At 37.0% G+C, this 23078-nt stretch overlaps 1 protein-coding gene across 3 annotated transcripts in view; it reads left to right on the top strand.

Moving 5' to 3' along the window:
* Positions 1–23078, top strand: part of LOC104476148 (sodium channel protein type 1 subunit alpha) — a 68399-nt gene that overhangs the window by 7375 nt on the left and 37946 nt on the right. Inside the window, exons 2-14 of one of the 3 annotated variants that reach the window (XM_086750288.1) lie at positions 273–391; positions 5062–5151; positions 5964–6092; positions 6802–6893; positions 7810–8082; positions 14710–14773; positions 15395–15536; positions 15691–15897; positions 16394–16699; positions 17437–17784; positions 19005–19137; positions 19986–20224; positions 22523–22696. In XM_086750288.1, the coding sequence (XP_086606414.1) occupies positions 273–391; positions 5062–5151; positions 5964–6092; positions 6802–6893; positions 7810–8082; positions 14710–14773; positions 15395–15536; positions 15691–15897; positions 16394–16699; positions 17437–17784; positions 19005–19137; positions 19986–20224; positions 22523–22696 (2316 nt within the window). Of the gene's footprint in view, positions 1–272; positions 392–5061; positions 5152–5963; positions 6093–6611; positions 6704–6801; positions 6894–7809; positions 8083–14709; positions 14774–15394; positions 15537–15690; positions 15898–16393; positions 16700–17436; positions 17818–19004; positions 19138–19985; positions 20225–22522; positions 22697–23078 lie in introns of all 3 variants that reach the window. The other 2 variants (XM_086750286.1, XM_086750287.1) reach the window with 2 other exon arrangements.

The following is a 23078-nucleotide window of genomic DNA, read 5'->3' as shown; positions in this document are numbered from 1 at the left end:
TGTATCCTATTACTATAGAAAGGTTGTTTAATGAAGAAGTAGTACAAAAACATAATGAATTGAATGTTCTATATTTAAAATTATATTTTAATATTTCAGGTATATCAGGTAAGTACTGGAAATAAGGTTTATTTTAAACATTAGTCAAGGTTTTTGTGTATTAGCTATTCAAGAAGTTACAATTTTGGTGATTGGTCACTAGGAACAGTTCTAAAATGAGCATCAGCTGCGAATATACACTTAAAAAAATGTCTTTTCTTTCTCTTTTGCAGACCTTTATAGTATTGAATAAAGGGAAAGCAATCTTCCGATTCAGTGCCACCTCTGCCCTATACATTTTAACTCCCTTCAATCCTCTTAGAAAAATTGCTATTAAAATTTTGGTACATTCATATCCTTTTTCAATGGTTGTTCAAAATTTTACACACTGAAATTAAGAAAACTGGTAACTCTTTCTATTTAATTGTAAATAAAGAATTTCATAGGCTGTGAATTTTATTTTTATTTTCCAGTGGAAGATTTGTGGTAAGGTTTTATAAATATTAGAAAATACGTATGTATCATATAGATGTATCTTAGCTATTCTGTTGCATTCAATACTTCTGCTGTACAAATCTGCAGATGCATTTAAGAATCCATCTTGATCAATTTTTCAGAAAAGTTTCTTCAGATTTATTTTAACATTGAAATTTTTTGTGTTCCAGATTCTTTTTTTTTTGCGCTATAAAGCCTATTCATAAAATAAATGCTTTTTTTTTTCCTTTAAAATAATTTAAAAAAACCAGTTTGTGCTCACAAATTCCAGCAGAGCTCTGAGTTTTGCAAGCAATTAGGCAGATACGCAGCTGCTCAGGAATAGCTAGATTGGTATATGTTAATAATACTTTTTAGGGGTGTTTCTGAGACCATCCTCAAGACCAGCTTTATAGTCTACTGCAGCAGTGTGCCTGGAAGCCTGGTTCATGCATCCTGAATGTTACATTCCCAATCCTGCCCAGTTGAACCATAAGCCTCTGCCAAATTTGATACATTACTAGAGAGTACAGGCAGCAGTCTGGCAGGCAGTTTGCAAATCATCTACATGTGCAGATGGTGGACAGAATGAGGGACCATAACTTAGGGAACAGTGCATAAGGTAAAGTTTTAGACTGGCGTGTGCGATTGGTCCCTGATGTTTATAACAAGATGAGGGGGATTTTTAGTGGGTGAGGTTTTGGTGCACTTTTCTTGCAGGACTTTTGCACTTTCTTGATAGAACTGGGAAAAGTAGTCAGCAAATGAAAACTTCAGTGTGATGGTTAGACTTTTAACATCAAAGGCAGGAGTCTTACTATTAGAGACTGCTGGCAGAATCTTCTAGGTCTTTGGAAAAAGAAAATAACAAGGCTGATTGCTGCTGACTCAGAAGACCTTTTCCTCTGAGCTCCCTGGAAGTTGAAGCAGTGAGAAAAGGGGAGGAAGGCATCACAGAGCATTTAGGGACAGTAGCTAAGGGACCTGACAGACACCTACAGACACGGTGGTGGTGATGGTGAGAAAATGCAGCCAAATACTGTCAGATTGAAGCCTCTAATGAATGCTCATCCCTTCAAGTTATAGACTCGGATTTACTATACCTTCCGATTCTGCATCTGTGCTAGTTGTGGGTAATGTTTTTTACTGGCGTACTGATTACTGAGTTTAGTTTTAGTTTTAAGTTCCTCCTCATTTTGTTCAAAGCATATCCAGCTGGTCTTGATGGCAGCCAGAACAAAAGCATTTCTAATAAGCAATATACAATTCCAACATTTTTCCTTCTATTTATTAAATGATGGTGTGATCATGTAATTTAACTCTATTGTAGGAGGAGCTTTCCTTTCAATACATGGACTGATTTCTTTTCCAACTAGCCAACTATGGGATGGGCTATTTTTATCTTAGATGTAGAGGATTTTTATTTTTTTTAATCTTAAACATAAGAATAGATGCACACATTCTTTTTTTTCTTTTTTTTTTTTTTTTAATTCAGTATAGTACAAACACTGCAAGTATTAATGTGTTTAACTGAGAGCCATGTAATGTTTTCCAAAATGCGGTTTTGATTTCAGTGCTTATACAAGGTTAGCCACCTATAAGAAAAAGATCAGGGCATAATGCTGCTTATTATTTTTAATAATCTGACTTTCATCAATAAGCTGTACTGTCCTCATGTTTTGAGGTGGGCATTTGGCATTTTGGCCTTTGCAACAGAAATGTGGCTTTCACTTTCAGTGTGAAAGATGTGTTTGAGCACAATGAAATTGGCATATCAGTTGGAAAACCTTCATCTGCGTGTCCTCCAAATTCTCTGAACTTCTGCACAGGATGCTCTGATCACATGTGCCCAGACACGTGGTCAGATGTTGCTCCCCCTGCAAAGAAACAGAGTGTACCTCTTCCAGTGCTCAGAGACTTTCCCTGCAATTATTCTTCCTCACTGCTGGTACCTATTGTATTACCAGATACAGGAACTGGTAACAGCATGAATTTCTCTCTCTCTCTCATACTCTGCTGACTCACCTCCTAGTATTCTGTCTCTTTTCCCACCCCCCCCCGCCTTTTGCCTGCCTGATTCAACCTAAGGCAACACAAGAGTGATGAGAGATGGCCAGAATTTGGCAATTAATAGGAAAGGCTGAAAAGGTAAGAATAGGCCTGACTGCCAGCAGGTATCTGTGAAACCAGCTCCTAACATTTGGTTTTTTCCAATCTTCATCTTTCGCCAAAACTACACAGGTGATAAGACACTTCAAGTGCTCCAGCAATTGATTTGCTTGAGGCTGGATAGTGCCTCTAACCCTACTGCTTATCTGTATGGGACGAGCATGTAAAAGATGGTATATCTCCATGAAGGAGTCATCATGTATCAGAATTGTTTACCTACGTGTATAGTTGAATTATTATAGAACATAAAATAGTAAATTAAGGGAATGTTGAGATTGTAAATCAAATGCTAAAAATGTGGGAGAAGAAGAAAAAGTGGCACAGACACTGAATGAAGTCAGTTACATTTGAGATTCCCATGAGGGACAGAGTTTAGATTTCCAAGTAAATTGGCCCTTATTGAGCATCTGCTCCCTTTGAGAGTGAACAGCACTTTGGCTATACAGGCCACAGATGTGAGTTACATGCAGAGTGAGCACTGTGCAAGGATTTACCTGCGGCCTTTGTTGTAAATGGTACCTAGCTGTAAACACAGAGTACACTGCATAGGGATAAAATCTCAGCTCTCCTAAGAGGACATTTTACTAATTTATCTGTTTTATGAGGCTACTGAAATCTGCAGCCAGGCATCTCCAAGTCTTTCAACTACCAAAATGGGTTCTTTATTTAGGAATTTCCCGATTATGTTAAGTCAGGCTCTTTAGAACTGCCTGTAGACTCTATGGACAAGCATTGTAAGGCATTCTAATAATTTATACTAAGCCACTGAAGAATGATTTTTACTGTACAGAAGTTGTATGATAACATGATCTTCAAAATGAATTAAGTCACTTAATGAAAGATATTACAATATCCACTCCTTGATCAGACTTTTAGACAAAGGTCACCCACCTATCTTTGGGAATCAGGCAGCTAAATCCTTCTTTGTGATTTGAATGTTTACTTGAAAAGATACAGTCAAATTTGAATTGTTCAGCAGCTGCAAGCAATGATCTTAATGTTTGTACAACTTTTCTGCAAAGTTTAGACTGAGACGTTACTTCTAGTGTGTTTTTATCTATCTAAAATACTATCTACTCGATTAAAAAAAAAAGGGGGGGGAAAAGAATAAATTAAAATCCTGGACTTTCATATAAAAGTTTACCTGTAAATGGCTTTCTTCAGTTTAAGCTAGCTTCTTTGTCAGTTATGTTGATGCAAATATTTTTAAGGAAGACATCATTTAGAGGGACAACTAGAGGTAAAATTAAGAGTTGAGTTAACCGTCTGGCATATAGGTGTAGCGGTTGTTTTTTTTTGCTGCCATCGTGTGGCCATTTTGAGTCAGGTTTTCGTCTACTTTGGTTACCAGTATTTCCAAATGTTTGAATAAGGGAGATTACTTTATTGCCACGAAAAGGGAAGGACCACACCGTTTGTAGAGCTAGTGTCAACCAAGAAGTACGCATTGAGTGTAATGAATTCCCAGCGGACTGTCCCATCTCCCTACCACAAGCGCCTTTGAGCTGTTAGTCTGGGTTTCAGAGTCCCAGAATACCTAACGAGGGTTCCTTGCTGGAACTCTAAATAAAAATTAATTTTCATTCTAGTCTTCACTAGTTTTCCATGCTTTTCAAGCAATTTTCCACAAGGTACTACTGAACCATTTTTCAAGTTATAGCATTGGTAGAACAAGAGATGCTTCTTTTGCTGCTAACATGTTTTGAGTGAGCCCAAAAATAATATCAGAAAATCATTCACCTTAATCTGTGAGCTCTCTATGGATTTCTGTTTCACTGACCGAAGCATGTACTGCTAAGCTAGTGATAGGGAAACATGGAATGTAGTCCCTTCAGCAATCAAAACCAATGTTCTGTGTTTTGTTCTGTGTTTTTTTTGATAGTCTGGCTATGCTGGGTGCTGGGGTGATGTGTGCTTTATCTATAGCTTGAACTCGTGGTAAACATGATGATAAACTTTTTTTACCTTGCATATGCCAGCTGTTGAGTTTAGTACCGAAACCGTAGAACTGAAAGACTAAAGCTTATTCAGTTACGTCAGGTGCTTAAGTAAAACAGTATTCTTCTGCAAGTTATTTTGGTTTTGGTACTCAGCTCACACTACCTTCCGGGTGCAAGAGCCATCTCCTTCACCTTTCAGTTCCAGCTGAAAACAAAACATGAGCACATCAACAAACCAACATCAGAACATCAACAAATCTTGATTTATATTAAAGTTTAATGTGCTAAAGTGAAAACTACCAGGTTAAGCAAAATATATGTGCAATGTTTGCCAAAGTCTAAAAGTTTTGCGTAAGTGGCAATATTTTACTCTACTTAAGATATATGGCTGATGTGATATTGTATGAATTACTGTTGTGTTTTCCTTAACTATATCTACATTATTCAGCATGCTCATCATGTGCACTATTTTGACCAACTGTGTATTTATGACCATGAGTAACCCTCCAGACTGGACAAAGAATGTAGAGTAAGTTGCATATGTTATTTAAGGATATCTTTGACTGTTTCTCCAGAAGTCAGCATGCCTGTAACTACAGTCATGTACGCTGGCGGAAACAATCATGAGACGCTACTACTATTTCTTCTCTAATCTATGTAGAAATGTTGAATAATTATTTACATCTCCTTCTGGTAGAACAATTGGGTAGAAAAAATGAAAGCTCTTAACAAATTGTATTCTACTGAGATTTCACTATTTTTTTTCTCATCTTCATGGTTTAGCATGTATGCAATGTTTCTATCCCTCCTTTTACAGTTCTGCATTAATAACAGAACCATGGCCATTTACTTGTCCATGTCAGTTAGGGACAGCATATAAGCAAAAGTGTTCCTAAAGAGAGAATTCAGTGCATGCTTGCATACTTCTCTTTTTAGAGTTAATACTAGGTGTTGTAGATGTTACTGATTCAGACAATTAGCTAGTAACATGCTCACAACTTTCTTGGTTAACAGTAATAGATCTAGCACTGTGTAATTTTAAACTGAGGATCAGCAATACATTTTTAATGTATGTTATTTATTTGATGGATTTATTTATTTTGATGCATGTACAGGATCAGGACTGCTGTACTTCAACAGCATGTTGCAACTAAGGCATGTAAATACACAAGTATATATGATTAATATAATGCATTTTAGAAGAAATTGCTCATTTACTGTATTTCTGTTCTAGTTTGGAAATAAAAAAAAAAACCTCTTTCATTTGACCATCGGGTTTTATCAGAATAACAATGTAAAATGTTGCTAGTTATTTTGATTATATTTTCCTGTATTTTCCAGGTATACGTTCACTGGAATTTACACGTTTGAGTCACTCATAAAAATCATTGCAAGGGGCTTTTGCTTAGAAGATTTTACTTTTCTCCGAGATCCATGGAACTGGCTTGATTTCACTGTCATTACCTTTGCGTAAGTTTTTGTTTTTTGCTTCTTCTTTGAAAGTGAAGGGCAAAAAGGGCATGAAATTAGTATCAATACATATCAATTTCGTTAAATGGAAATTCTTGTATGGATTTACTTTTTTCTAAAATAATTTTCACATTCCAATATGCATATTTTGCTGTAAGCATAAATAGTGCAGATGCCATTAGTACAGCTAGTATTAGAGAGGCTAATTTCATGTCCTGCATTTTTTTTCTCTGAGCAGAAAAGGAGCATCCCTTTGACTTCATTCTCCAAACTTACTAATCTAGTCTAGATAAATTTTAGGCTTTCAAAGTTAAATCACTGTGATTCACTTCAGAGACATTTAATTTAACTGAAGGGTCTGAAAGCATATTAATGCAAGGCAAACTGCAGTGAAAGGTAAACCTCTGACTGTTGCTGTTTAATTTTTTGCTAAGAACGCCAAAGCGGTCTTGATGAAAGACCCAAGTAAGTAGCATAAACTTTGCCTAAATTCTGAATAACTGTGATTTAATCCTACAGGTATGTAACAGAATTTGTAAACCTAGGCAATGTTTCAGCTCTTCGAACTTTCAGAGTATTGAGAGCTTTGAAAACTATTTCTGTAATCCCAGGTAAGAAGTAGTTGGTGTAAGGTGTTAGGCCCCTTGTACCTCCCAACTGTTCCTTTTTATCCTGTCATTGTGTTTGTGTGTGAACTCCCCTATTACAGATATGTGACAGAGTTTGTGGACCTGGGCAATGTCTCAGCGTTGAGAACATTCAGAGTTCTCCGAGCTTTGAAAACAATATCAGTCATTCCAGGTGAGAGCTAGGTTAAACACTGAGGCTGACTTTAATTCACGAAAACAGAACTCATTTTTTAAACATAGGTCTTATTTGTTTCTACAAAAAGCAGGAATCAGAAGATATTAGAATTCACTGAAATCTCTGATTTGTTGCTTTTTAACATGAGCTCTTTCCTTTTGAAATCAGCCTTTGAGTTTAACAGATTCTTGCATGAGACATTGCAGCACACAGTGTGTGTGGTTCGCATCGTATGATGTCAAGCTTTCTTCTCCACATTCAACGAATAACAGTAACCCTGAAGTTTCCTTACCCATGTGTATCTTACCTACATGATGTTATGTGGTATTTGTTGTGAATATTTGTGTCTAAAAAACAGAACTGTTCGAAATGTTGACTTAGTAAGAAGATGAAGGAATAAGATAATAAAGAATAGCATGGGCATTGCATGGGGGATTTATTATCTTAAAATTACACAATTTTCCAAACCATCTCCAGTTTTATAGCATTAAATTTTAATTCTACTTATTGTTAAACAGGCTTTTTACTACTGTCTTCTAAATCTAGTATGTTATAAAACTGATAGTAGCAAAGGTTTGGGGCAAAAGAGGTATTGACAAATAAAAAGAAAGAAGACTTTTATGTGAGATTCATGTACAGCATGAATAAAAAAAAGTCACTTGTTTTAGCATTAAAACAAGTGTTTTGAAATATATGCAACTCATTCCATTCACGGTTTCAAATGAACATAAATTGCAGCTATTTATTCATTTTCACAAGTGAAAAAACTCTTCACAAAAATGTTCTTTCACAGACATTACAATCATTTATTTGGGCTTCTGCATGAAATCTATAACTTTACTGGGAGAAACTGTCATTTTTATGCTTTAAAAATGTTTTGAACATCAGAATAAAAATTCCTTTGCATTTGCAGGCTTGAAGACTATCGTGGGAGCCCTAATTCAATCTGTGAAGAAGCTCTCGGATGTTATGATCCTGACTGTGTTTTGTCTGAGTGTATTTGCACTAATAGGACTGCAGCTGTTCATGGGCAACTTGAGGAATAAATGCCTGCAGTGGCCTCCAGAAAATTTTACTTTGGAAACAAATATTACTTCCCAGCTAAACAGCACCATAGGTGAAAATGGTACATTGGTTAATTTAACAGTGACTACATTTGACTGGAAGGGATACATTGAAGATGAAAGTAAGTATTGTCAGCATAATTCTTATTGAAGTTATTTGTCTGACCCAGTTCTTAGAAATAAGGAGGGGAAGGGATGATACACTTAGTTAAGATGGAGCAGAAGTGTTTTCTCTCTCTCATAGATCTCCTCCAAAGGCCGACATAGAAGAGGGCACAAGAAACACGGTCTCTTTACTTCATATAGCTCTTTTTCTCAGCTCCCTCTGCCAAATCCACATCTCCCCTGAGACAAAAATAGGTCCAAATGAGTTCTTAGAATTACTTAGTAATCTTAAATATTTTCCATTCCAACACTCCAAAGCATGTTCAGCAGCAGACTGCTATGTCATTTCTGACAGACTTCTGACATTCAGTGACGACTCCAGTGATGAAGTCCTCAGTATTTTCATCATCTATCCATTCTTCTGCTTTTACATCCTTATTATTAGAAAGGAGTTTTTCTTTAAGATCTAACAAATTTTCCTCCTGCGATTTAAGCTCGATCACCACAGGTATCAAACCCAAATTATTCCCTATCTTGTCTCTGAGGTATTTGGAGACTATTCTTATGTTGCCATGCCCTGTTATCTTCTCTTTCAGTCTTCTTTTTGTATGCTAAGCAACCCAGATCACTAATGTTTTTCTCCTACAATTTATTTTCTAGATCTTGATCTCTCATCTGGATCCTTTGTTTGTAAACATCCTTCTTAAACTGCAGTACCCATATCTAGGCATTTCTCCTCCACATAAGGCATATCAGTAGAGAAGAAGGATTATGTGGTAGCATAGTAACTTATACTTCTGTTTTATATCCTAGGCTGGGCCTTGCAATTGTTTACAATTGTAAAATTAAATGTTCAATTGTTAAAGCCTGTTCAGCTTGTGGTCTGCCTGCTCCTGAACCTTTTACAGACTTTTACCTCATTGAGTTCCCACTTTGTATTTGCACAGTTTGTTGTTCCATCCTGAACAGCACCCTGTTTTTTCAGATCATCTTTCCAATTGTCCTGGATCTTTTAAATTGTGATTGTTTCCTCAAGCTCACCACCATCCTTATCAGATCAGTGTCCTTTGCAAATCTAATAAGTGTTTGATGTAGTTTAGCCCCACTCTCCGGACCAGACTATGCAGTCTCTCACTCCCCCCACCCTCTGAGGAAATAGGGAGAGATAATGAAAGAAAAAGGCTTGAGGTTTGAGATAAGGACAGGGAGAGATCCTTGAAGTTACCGTTATAGGCAAAACAGACTCAACTTGGAGAAAACTATTCATTTATTACTAAAAACAAAGCAGGATAATGAGAAAGAGAACAAGATAACCTCCCCCACCCCTCCCTCTTCCTGGGCTTAACATTATCTCTACTACCTTCATCCCCCACACGGCACAGGGGGGAAGAGGGAATGAGGGTTATGGTCAGTTCATCACTTGTCGTTTTACATGGCTCCTTCCTCCTCGGGAGAGGAACTCTTCACATTCCTCCCCTGCTCCATTGTGGGTCCTTCCCATGGGCTACAGTCCTTCGTGAAACTGCTCCAATGTGGGTCATTTTTCCATGGGGTGCAGTCTCTCCGGAACAACTGCCTGAGTGGGCCCTCCATGGGCCGCAGTCTCCTTCAGGCATCCACCACCTGTGTGGGGTCCTCCATGGGCTGCAGGTGAATCTCTGCTCCTCGGTGGACCTCCATGGGCTGCAGGGGGACAACCTGCTCCACCATGGTTGTCACCACAGGCTGCAGGGGAATCTCTGCCAGGAGCCGCATTACTCCTCCCCATCCTTCTGAACTGACCTTGGTGTCTGCAGCTGTTCCTCTCACCAGAAATTCTTCACAACAGGCAGCCTCTCAGGTTCTCTTCACATCTCATCTCCTCTCCACTTCTTGCAGCCAAGCTGGGCTGAGTTGGGCCCAGTCAGCCGCCCGGCGGTGGTGTGCAAGGCCCACAAGGCTCACACCTCCCCCTCTCTGCCCCAGCTCAGCATCTTCACATCTTCTTTTTTATTTTTTTTTTTCTGTTTTTTCCCATTCTTAAATACGTTATCACAGAAGTGTTATCAGGGAAAATTCTGCTACCCATTGGCTTGGCCTTGGCCAGCAGCAGGTCTGCCCTAGGTCCAGCTGAGTCCACTGGACAAAGGGGAAACAACTTTTAGAAGCTTCTTACAGAAGCTGCCACCGAAGCCCCCCGCCCCCCCTAAATAAAACCAGGACAGTGTTCCTCCATCGTCTAGATTAGTTAAACCCTTGAATAGCAGCAATCTCAGATAAACCTCTTCAGAAGCTCTTTTGATGCATCTTTACATTTTGCTAATTTCCCCGAGTATGATTTTCCAACCAATTTTGCTGATACAAAGCAGTGTGGCAAACTGAGAATAGATAAAGAAATGCATTTCAGTACAATTAAACACGAGGTTACAAACCTAAGCTAAGAAACAACGCTGCACAATTCATGTTGATACAGGTTCACATGCATAAAGAATGTAGCTGATAGCACACATCAGGTTTAACAGTGAAAGTTACTTTTGGAGAAAAATAAGAAATGAAGGGGAAACAAAGAAAGAAAAGGGAAGGGAAAAGGGAAAACTGACCACAGTGGCCAGTTGCAAAGAGAAGTGGTGGCATCCTCAGGTGAGTCTCCTCCCCTGGGTATCCTTTCCAGTGAAGCAGTGATCTTTCCATAATACCTTTCCTGTAGTAATTGTGTGGTTTTCATTAGCATCTCCTCAAACTCCCTACAGGTTGTTCCTGCTTACAGTGCTATTAGCACCAATTAGAACGCACTTTGATCAGGGAGAGTGCTGCACGGCTGGTTGATTTTTAAGCTTGTACATGCATGTTATTAGGTCACCTAATAGAAACCAAAAGCTACAAGCAAGGAGTAGGAAAAAGGGGGAGAAAGAGGAGCTAATCTCACACCAGAGACAATTGCTTCAGTACCTGCTGCAACAATAATGTGTTTGCAGGTGTAATGTCATGAGAATAAAAGCAACATGAAAAATAGCACAAGAACAAAGGAAAAACAGTGCCACAGAGGCTCTGGAACACATGGTCATAGCAGCTAATGTGAAAGGTTGCAGAGCTGCAACGGAGAGGCAGAATACAGAAATGCAATTGGAAAGCCCTTAGCAATAGGGAGGCTAAGGCACCCGAGGCACTGTGGAGCCTGACAAATTAAGGCTAAAACTGTAGCCAAAAAGCTAAATAGTATCCTGTTGGCATAAATAAATTATTGACCAGGAAGGCAGTATTACCCCTGTATTTAGCACTATTGCAGTTGCTACTGGAATACTATATAAAGTTCAATTTAGATAGAATGTTGAAAAATTGGAGGATGTTCAGAAAAGAGCAGAATGATTAAAGGGTTGGAAAACATACTTTGTATCAAGATAGACCAGGAGCTCAACCTACTTAGCATATCAAAGAGAAGGTTTAAGGGGTGATTTGATCACAGCTGAGAAAAAACTCATGGGGAACAGAAATTTCATCATAGACATATCTTTGATCTTGCAGGCAAAGATATACCAGGTTGAATAGCTGCAAGTCAAAGCCAGACAAATTTTGAGTAGAAGTAAAACAGCTTCAAATTGTGATCACATAGCTCATCAATGACTATGATTGATTTCCATCTGAATTTCTTAAATCAAGATGCAATCTTTTTGTGAAACTCACTTTCATGGAACATGTGAATTCATGGAGATCCCATGCCACAGGCTATTACAAAGTCAAAGCAACCTCTTAATGAAGACACAGACTTCAAGGTCAAACTGCATTTCCTGGGTTTTCAAGAAAGAATCTATAAACCCAAGCTCTGATTTAATTTGATTTTTAAAAGACCTGAAGCCCCCTAACAAATGAACCTGAATTGAATTAGTTATAGAAAGTATTTTATTGAATGGCTACTTGAACCTTTTATATATTTACACAGGATTTCATATGTATTATGAAATTTATAATGAAAATATGAGTCTTATTAGGAAGTTAATAAGCTTGTCCTTGTTCACTAGCAGTTTCAAAGAGAAGAATTATCTTCTCACAGCTTTCTGCTCTCTTTTTGCACATGGGTAGACAGGATACAGCAATGGCTCTTAAACCAGCTGTGTCACGGTGCAATAACAAGGGACTTACCTGGATCTCAGAGCAGTGCATTGGCACTGTCTTTAGTAGGAATTACAAAAGTTTTTATGCCAGTAGCTGTTTATGATATGCAAAAAAAAAGGCATATAAGCCCTAATTTTGTCACTGAGCTCATTTTTGGAAGTACCATTTAGAGAGACTTTATGTAAGCACTCCTAGCATTAGTGAGTCAAGCACTCTTTTTTTTTTTTTTTCCTTTTTCTGAGATAACAAATCTGATACACTTAAAGCTAGATAAGTTTAAGTTTACCTTGGCAAGCTTGCCACAAGCATTCTATTTTTCTGGGAAATAACATCTCACAATCTATTTTGTGAAATAACAATTATTCTCAGTCATTACCCTAGGTTTACCCAAAGAACTGTAAACTCTCTCAAAGTAAATACCAGGGATTTTTTTTCCCATTTCCCTATTAAAGGGGAGGCAAATACACCCCTTTGATGTAGTGAGAGAGTTTTCACATTACTTTGGCAATATATGAAAGTTTTGCATCTAGTTAGGGGCACATGCTTATACCACTCAGCTTGTATTGTTATAAACATTTTCCTATCATGACAATATTTTGAGCATTTGTCATGACTGTATCAATGCACTCAGAGAAAGCCTGAGTGGTTGTTATTTCCTATGGAGCTGGCAAGTACAGCATGCTTACACATCTCATCTGAGCCACAGAACTTGAATAAAGACCCTATTTTAGCGGTTCAGCTCAGCTGCTGCAGTACTGATCATGACTGACTGCTCCATGTAAACTCTATCAAGTCAGGTTTGCATTCTTCCCAACCAGCTGTTATGTTCCAGCATATTTTAATCATGATTAGCTGACATAAGGCAGATAAGATTTGCCTCATAAGGATCAGCTGTGGTCAGCATGATGTCAGCTAACTTTATGGCTGTGTTTCAGCACAGTGCAGTTCTGCAATGCATACCAGCCCAGAATGACAGCGGCCGCACACAGGGCTGTGCACTTTGCACAGTGCAGAAGATTGTACCCTGTAAGATGCCGGGGTATCATTAGACATTGAAACTGAGTCCTTCACAGAGTGTCAGAACAAGATCTACATACACCTTAAAACCTAACTTTTCCAAATGGTGAATGTTGCTCACAGGATGGAGAGATGTACCTGGGCAGGGTACCATGTCCCTCCTGCAGCAAAACAATGTGCTGAGCCAGTAGCATGTGACACCTCCTCAGACTTGGAGTTCATTGGCTTCTGTAGTAACCCTGCCTGGGGGGCACAGCTGGCACAGCCACAGTCAAGTTTAAACTCAGCTACCCTGGTAGCATTTCACATGAGATCATTTTAAGGGAATCTAATGGGCTAGTTCAATGAAAAGAAATCCAATTTGGGGTTTAAATCTTCTCAGGAAATGAAAAAGGTAAGACCCTAACTCCGAAGCTGCTGTGCTTCAGAAGCGTTGGAAGCTGGGGACGTGCTCAGGGGAGTATCACGAGGTCCCTGCCCTGTCCTTACAGACATCCTGAGGCAACGCTTTTGGTTTCCATCAGAAACGGAATACTGGGCTATGTGGTCTGACCCTGTATAAACTGCATCCTTAAGCCTGTGATCAAATGGGAGATCGTTACTGCAGGAGGAAGCTCCTCCTGTGATAATTGTTCCAAAATCAAGAGCTTAGTAACTGTAGGCATCTGCTTTTAGGGGAAAAAGAAAAGCACTTCTCAAGAATATAGGCAAAGTGAATCATGATAAGCACAATGGTTTGTGCATCCTCTTTGCTCTTCTGTGAATACATAGGTCAATGTCTTTGTTGTTTAAACCATATAAAATGCCCTTTACATGCAGGATTACTATACAGATTATGGGATTGGCTACAGGGTGATTTGGTGAAACTTACTCAATTTTTCTTTCCTAAGGTGGTCAATAATTTCATCATATGCTCCTAAAATCCTACTTACACAAGTCGGTGACTGTTGCAGTAATTCTGTCTGAGTTAAATTTAGATGTATACCAGGGCCTTCATACCAATCAGTGGGCTCATTGCAGTGCGTATGCACCCCTAACAGTTAGAGCCATTGGCAGCTGGGTGGTTTTTTCACAGAGCTCACATATTAGAAAATGGTCACAAGTATTTGTAAGTGACAAACTGGAACCCTTGGCAATGCTAATCTGACAGTTTGAAATAAATTATCAGTATATTTATTTCAGATACAACATAATTATTATAATAAATAACTATACAATATCATTTCACAAAGTGTGATTTAGTCCGGTGATCAAACTGAAACGAGAATTGTACATTTCATCTACATCCTGCAGCATCTGTCAGGATTGTTAGTACATTTTGGCATTTTAACAGTAAGCGCTGTGAGTGATAGCACTTCCTGCAATTCGTATTGTCATTTATTCTGAAGTTGGTCCTGCTGAATAAATAATACTGCTTGTTTAAAATTGCATCTGAAATCACTTAACACTTTTAGAGCGGGACTATTTATTTCATAGAGCTGTAAGAAAACTTTCATATTCAGAATTTTATAATTTAATAAAAATTCTTTTCTAAACAGGTCATTTTTATTTTCTGGAAGGGCAAAATGATGCTCTGCTTTGCGGAAATAGTTCTGATGCTGGGTAAGACCAAATTTAATCATATTATTGCTCTATGTACAAATTAGATCCATATTTGTTAGATATGTGGTTGGAGGGGTGCTATATTTGGAGTGACTGCTTTCTTTCACATAAGAAATACTAGGGTTTTACACTGGACTGAGGATTTGGGTTCCTGGTCAGAGCTCGGTGGATTCATTAGATGAGCTTAGTCTTTGCATGAATCAATCAGTAATTTGGTATTAGTGGAGCTCCTGCCTGGATGAGAAGTACCAGACAGCAGCTGGAAAATGCATGTTATTTTGCAGTTCCACCTGCACTTAGGGGTACAAACAGGCTCAGACAGTAGAAAACACTGGCATTGGTATTCATGTTGTAACGTTAACAATTAAATAAATTATTTGGAATATTATGTTTTAGAAGCTTAGATTAAACTTCTGACACTAATTTTTATGTGCCTTTCCTGCCCATTTTTTTCCAGTGTCCTTTAAAATAATTTTCTATTAAAAACCACAACTGCTATTTTTTCTAGTCTGATTGATTAAAGAAAAATCCATTTTTTAAAAAATCTTAATATTCTCTTGAACATTCCAGGTGATAATATTAAAATAACTATATAAGGTAACATCTAGTTTGTCTTTGTAGACAGTGTCCAGAGGGATATATATGTGTGAAAGCTGGTAGGAACCCCAATTATGGATACACAAGTTTTGACACCTTCAGCTGGGCTTTCTTGTCACTATTTCGCTTGATGACTCAAGACTTCTGGGAAAACCTTTATCAATTGGTGAGAATTTTTTAATGCAAAATAGACTAAATATGTTTGTACCAATAATGCAAGAGGCCTAAAACAAATTTACTTATGTTATCTTAATTTTAACAATATGAAAACAGAACTTTTGTTAACCTATTCTTGCTTATAAATGTACTCTTATTTCCAGACACTGCGTGCTGCTGGGAAGACATACATGATATTTTTTGTTCTGGTGATTTTTCTGGGTTCTTTCTACCTGATCAACTTGATCCTGGCTGTGGTCGCCATGGCCTATGAAGAACAGAATCAAGCAACCATGGAAGAGGCAGAGCAGAAAGAGGCAGAATTTCAACAGATGCTGGAACAACTGAAGAAGCAACAAGAAGCAGCTCAGGTATAATTTATAGTGTAGTAACACAGAACTGCATGGAAGTAATTTTACTTGAGATGCTCATCCTCTGCTTTCTCAATTTGGAGTTATAAATACCCTGTAGGGACTTTCAACAGCAGAGTTACCTCAGAGATTTTCTGTTCTTCTCCAAATACATTGTACTGTAAAAGATACAGCCATAATCAAGAAGGAATGTTCAAAACTAGGTATACATTATTATATTATATATATATATATAGTTTTTCTTAGTCTAGTGTCATTAATACAGTCTGTTATACTTCTGCCTTTAAAACCAGTCATAAAAGATGGAAGAAGCTTATGACCCACACATATCTTGAATTAATTGAGTAATAAAAATTAAAAAAGAACTAGGGAGAGGATATCTATGGAAAGCGCTAAGATCCAAGTTGTTTGGGTGAGAAATTCTGTGTAAGTCAATTTTAAAAAAAAACACAATATCATGGTTTGCTCAGTGACACAAATTCATTCTACATGGCAGGCAGCAGCGGTGGCAGCAGCAGCAGTAACAGCATCCGCAGAGTCCAGGGAGCCCAGTGCTGCAGGTGAGGGAGGAGGGCTCTCAGAAAGTTCCTCAGATGCATCAAAATTGAGCTCAAAGAGTGCAAAAGAGAGGAGAAATAGAAGGAAAAAAAGGAAACAGAAAGAACAATCTGGAGGAGAGGAAAAAGATGAAGATGAATTTCACAAATCTGAATCAGAAGAGAGCATCAGAAGGAAAGGTTTCCGATTATCTATCGAAGGCAATAGATTGACATACGAAAAGAAGTATTCTTCTCCACATCAGGTATTGCTTATAGTCATTTTTAGTAGAAGCATACATTTAAAGCATCATAGGCTGTTACAAAACTACTTTAGTCTTCCTGGTACTGTAATATGACCCTACTGTCTAAAGAAAGGAAACACTGAGATTTTCATTAAACTTTATTATTGTTGTTAGCAGTTGAGAGAAAGTGCTGTAGCTGCTGGATTGTCTTGTAAAAAACCACAGAGAATTAAATGTAACCTCATATCTCTATTCTTGTAATAGAATCGTTTAAAAATCCTGTTAAAATAGTCTGATTGATTCTGTGGAATTTTTTTAGAGTGATTATATATTATGTAGACATATTAAAATGCTACAGTGTTCTTCCATTATGATAACCTCATATTCTCCTTCTGCTTCAATGATGTTTGGAGGTTGCTTCAATTTGTGCAGGATGTTGCTTACAAGAAAGAATGTACGTGTGTAGACTCCCTTTTTTGCTTGATGGGTGTTGGACAACTACTCTACTCAGCAACTCTAACTGATATTAGGAGAAAGGAATGCTCAAAATTGGTTTTGTCTTAAGAATCCATGAACAGTGGTATTTCCATCTGCAAAATATAAATATAATGAAATACATACAAAAAATTCACAGCAGTGCTTAGCTTCTGGGAAAAATGTTTACTCTCATATAAGAAAAAAAAACCCCTATGCTGTCCTAATAACAATGCTAAGTTTGAAGGTTTCAGCTAATAATCACAAATTTTCTCTGCCTGCAGTCTTTGCTGAGCATTCGAGGCTCCTTGTTTTCTCCAAGGCGCAACAGCAGAACAAGTCTTTTCAGCTTCAGAGGTAGAGCAAAGGATATAGGATCAGAAAATGACTTTGCTGATGATGAGCACAGCACTTTTGAAGACAATGATAGCAGAAGAGATTCTCTCTTTGTGCCGCGCAGACACGGTGAACGGCGCAACAGTAACATTAGTCAGGCCAGTAGGTCATCCAGGATGCTGGCAGTGTTTCCAGTGAATGGGAAGATGCACAGCACTGTGGATTGCAATGGGGTGGTTTCCCTGGTTGGTGGACCATCTGTTCCTACATCGCCTGTTGGACAGCTTCTGCCAGAGGTGATAATAGATAAACCAGCTACTGATAACAATGTAAGAAAGTTTTAAATAGCTTAGGCATCGTGGCCTTTTCTTACTGCACCAGCCAGTGTTTTCTACAGAATGGAACCCTTGGCAATGCTTCCTGGTTGGTCAAGCTGAGAATGCTCCTGCATCTTGTAAAATCTTTAATAAATGAAACAGCTGAGATAGGTTTGCAACCTAAGCATTTACTTACAAATGCTCTCAGAACTAACAAACACAATTCACAGTTTCCAAGTAATGAAATATTAACTTACTTACACATTTGTAAAAGCACTATGCTTTACTGTATTACTGTGCTGTAGTTGACTTTTGATGATCTAAAGGTCCATCTGGCTATGGTCTGCAAAATCATAGTTACTATACAATTGAAAATAGTATACAAAAATGTTAACTTATAACTACAATCAATATGATGCTGCTCTTACCACTTTATCAAAATTAGCATTATTAGTTAATTTTGATAAGATTCTTTCTTATTAGCCCTGTTAAAAACGTAAAGAAGTTAATTCTTCATTATAATTAATTTCTCATTCCTATATATTTTCCATCCATTGTTGGTGGAGTTCTATAGTGTAAAGAACAAATAGTTCATTGGAAGACTGCATTTCAATATATACTTCCAAAAATACAAAAGTCTATGTGACCGTATATGCAGCACATATTGCTGCCAATCTCTTACCATACACAAGGTAAGAGAAGACGTCTCAAAAAGTTTCTTGCCTAGTTCAAAGTCGTCTACTCACATTACTAAAAAAAAAATACTAGCATGAGGAAGCATGAGGAAGTCAGACTTTTCTTACTTGCTACAGTTTGCCTAGGGGAAAAGACTGTTATGTTACAAAGCCCAGAATATTCCATCAGCAGGAGCAAGGGAAAAAATTAGAGTTTACAAAGATTTTGTACAATATTTTGAACTCATTCCTTTTTCATTGTTTAAATCATTTTTCATAGCTTGAAGGAGAGAAATGCAAAAGTTAAGTAAATAAACTTTCTCAGTCTTGAAGATAGGCAACTATTGCCTCATATCTTTTAAAAATTATTTAAATGATATTAAAAAGTAATAAAAGTCTGACATGATAAAAATTTAAGTGCACGAAGCACGTATCTGAGCTAAGACATTATTAACAGGATTCTATGTAGTATTTGCTTATCTTATTTCTCCAACATGGTCTCACCTATCATTGTTCTCTGTATAGGGCACCACTACAGAAACAGAAATGAGGAAGAGAATATCAAGTTCTTTTCATGTTTCTATGGACTTTCTGGAAGATCCAGCTTTAAGGGAAAGAGCCATGAGTATTGCTAGCATCCTCACAAACACTGTGGAAGGTGTGTGCTATGCATATCTTAATATTTAATACCTGCTTTTCCAATGGACTTCTGAAAACTTAAAAACTCATTTGAAATAGCTCAAGTAACAGATACCATCCCATAAACTGACACATATTTATCAGTGAACTCAAAGCTCTCAATTCATTAAGGTTATTACATAAGTGAGTATTGAAGTTATTACGTAAGTAAGCATTTCTGTCTCATTGTTTTCCACTGTCTACCTTATGTGGTCACCAGGACTCCAGAGTTATGTTTGATGGCCATAACTGAGTGGATGCTTATGCATAGTAATTAAAAAAAAATATTGGACACAAAAAGGCCACTGAATATTTTTCAAATATATGCAACCATTGTTGAAATACATATGTAGTTTTAGCAGTTATATTTATTCAGTTAGTCTTTAAAGAAGTGCTATTCTAAGTGCTGAAAATGGGTTTTTTAAGTAGAAATTAAAATTATATTGAAAATTTTTACCTAATCGCCCAAAATTTCAAAATTAAGATATTCACATAATAGAACAGTAAGTGGGAGGAACAGGCTGAAGTGTAATCAAGGAACAATTAAATACATAATACAAATCGATGAATAAATTGATACTGATCGGTATAGAGATTGGAATACAAAGAAGTTGTGCTTGATAGAGAAGCTTTGAACAAAATAAATACATTTGATAGCAATTTTTAAAGACTTTCTTGAAAAGCCCAGTAAAAAAGCATCAAGAGCATGCTTATAGGAGGGTAATCAGTACAAATTCAGATAGACAGCTTGACTTGTGCAATTCATATAGGATTGAGGAGTGTTACAGCAATCACATAGTTACCTGTACAAACTTTATTTTCCCACAGAACTTGAAGAATCAAGACAGAAATGCCCACCATGTTGGTATAAATTTGCAAATATTTTCTTGATCTGGGACTGCAGTCCACATTGGTTAAAAGTAAAACACATCGTTAACTTAGTGGTAATGGACCCATTTGTTGACCTGGCTATTACAATTTGCATTGTTTTAAATACACTCTTTATGGCTATGGAACATTATCCGATGACCGATGAATTCAATAATGTACTTTCAGTTGGAAATCTGGTAAGTCTGTTGGGGTTTTATGTTCATGATTTGGAAGGAAGTATGTCTGAAATAACTGAAAGAAGGAGTTTTAACAGCTTTTTTTTATTATTGTTTAGAAGATTTATTGGACACTTATTGGCCTCTAAATATGACTCTATCAGAACATTTTTTGAAATTTCACTGCCAACCCTGGCTTATGTAACTTAGGATATTGTAAAATCAATATACTGCAGTGTTCTGCTAAGCCAAATTAAAAATTTTTTAAATGGCACCAAAGCTACATTAAGTAAAATCCATCTTAAACAGAAGTTGATTTGTCTAACTACTAAACCAGGAAATACATTACTTCCATGAAGAAGTAGTGTTACTTTTTCAATCAATACAATACAAATCTTTAAATTATGAATGTGGTTTTAATTGCTCTGTTTCCTGAGCACAGGTTTACAATAGCTAAAAGAGCCATTTAAAAGCATTTCTAGAATTTCCTTCTATAAAATACATGTGGTTTGTTTTCTTTATATGCTTTGTGTAAAACTATGAAAAATATCCTGCAGTACTTTTTCCTCTTACAATTTTTATATTTTTTGTCATCAGATAATTAGTAAGATATCTTTTCCTCATGTTGTCAGCTATATTTTCTCCCTTCTACTTAAAAAGATAAATTATTAAAGAATTCAGGAGTTAATTTTTTGTAGCTCTGATCCTTTTGAACTGACAGGTTTGATCACATAGAAGTATCTGCAGCTGCAGTCCTACTTTGTCTCTTATTTTAAGAATTGATTTCTTATAATAGGATTTTTAATAATCCTTGTTTTGTAATCAGGAAAAATATCTCAGATCATGTAAATAACTACAGGATTTAGAAGGGAGAAGTAATAGATAAATGCTTAGCTGATTTTCGTATACTTAAAATAAGGGAAGCTCTGAATCTGAGTTTCCTACCAATATGTAAAATTTTGTATTGTAGCATTTTATAGGTATGTTTTCCAACCAAGAAAACGTCATATAAATCTTGGTGCACATCTCACTACAAAGGGTGTGTGAGAGAACCTGGCTATATAAGCATCATCCTCTTCCAGTCTTAGGCCCCCTGACATAAACCCCTTCTGCAATATAGAGGCTCTCAGGGTTCGCCTGCTCCAGTAGTTCCACTTTCAAACTCCTTGAGAACCTCACTGTCCTGATCATTAGGAACCAAAGTCAGTGTTTCAAACTGTACTTATTCATTCCTAACCTCTTCCTCAGTGGTTCCAATCCTGTAGCTTAAAAAATAGTAACCTTTCCCTCTCTGGTGTTTATATCTGAATGTATTTAAAGACTGGAATAAAATCTATCTTGAGCATTGGTGTTCCTAGGCAGAGCAAGTCAGACTTTTCTTGTTCATCTTCTCATTATTGCAGTCAGATTATTCTCTTTAGCTGTCCCATTTTCTGTTCAGCTTGCTTGAAAATGGGTTATCAAAACCAAAAAAAAAAAAAGAAAGCATTTCAGACCAGGGCTTAGGCAGCCTTTAACAATAGCTTTAGTACATTCCTATCCTACAGGAAATTCTTCTAAGACTTCTCTCAAAGCTACTCAGGGTCACTACCTTGGTGGCTCCTAAATGTGATTCCTACTTCATTCAGCAGGGCATCCCATGATGAGAAACCATTACCAGCAATATCAGGCTTAAAATGCATTCTTAAATGCTCTTTGATTCCTGACATTAAAATTATCGAGTCAATCAACCTTACTGAACTTACTGGCAACACCTCGGAAGAAGTTCCTCAGCTTCAGGAAATCGTTGATCTCAGTTGATCCCCATCTGGTATAAATAATTTATCTCTGTTGAACTGAATGGGATTATGGCAGGTTATACCAGCCATAAAGGAGTGACCCCTCTGGATTTTTAGGTTTGGCCTAATTCATGCTGCTGTATAATGTAATTAGTATACCAAGAAAGATGTTTGGTCATGTACTTTCTTGGAAAGCATTCTGTTTTGTGTTGTGAAAATCAAATTTGGGATATTGTTTGTACAGTACATGAGAAAGTCCATATCCTGATAGGGTTGAAATTGGATTATAAATGTTATAAAACAGAAGTTTCTGTAATTTGTTTAGCATAAAATTTAATTAATTGAAAAAATTACTTGGCTTGTATGACACTTGTTAAGGAAAGGTGGGCATAATAAATCACCACAGTACACTGAACTATTTTTAAATATCAGGTTTAGATAAGACATTGCAGATACGTTGCTTGAATTAAAAACCTAGACAACAGCTAAATCTGTAATATAATATTTCCTGCTGAAATAACAAACTTCATTTTGAATTCAGGTCTTCACTGGAATCTTCACAGCAGAAATGTTTCTCAAGATAATTGCAATGGATCCTTACTATTATTTCCAGGAAGGCTGGAATATTTTTGATGGTTTTATTGTAACCCTTAGCTTGGTTGAACTTGGTCTTGCAGATGTGGAAGGACTCTCAGTTCTCCGATCATTCAGATTGGTAAATATATATCAATTGCACTGGTTTTTCAATGGAGCTTCATTAAAATAGTATACTTTTTTGCCTTAAAAATTTGCTTGGTGTTTGCCCTTGTACTGATCCTAATGTCTCTTTCATTAGTACAAATCCTTATTACTTGTGCTATCTTACTGTCTTCAATGGGAATTGACAGAGGTCCAGACAAATAGATAGCAATGGGTGCCCTGGGCCTATTTCCCATGTATTTATTGTATATATACACTTTAAACATCCTGCTATGCAGAAAAAAGTTGACTCACTAGATGTATTTTGATATGATTGGCACCACAGGAATAGATCTGCTATACAAATACCAGTAGAAAAGTGGCCTAGATGAGCTTAACAGGTGAACTCTAGATTTTAA

The sequence above is a fragment of the Chlamydotis macqueenii genome, chromosome 6, assembly GCF_036417535.1.
Source record: "Chlamydotis macqueenii isolate bChlMac1 chromosome 6, bChlMac1.mat, whole genome shotgun sequence".
Taxonomy (NCBI): Eukaryota; Metazoa; Chordata; class Aves; order Otidiformes; family Otididae; genus Chlamydotis; species Chlamydotis macqueenii.
This window is presented reverse-complemented; position numbering and strand designations above follow the sequence as displayed.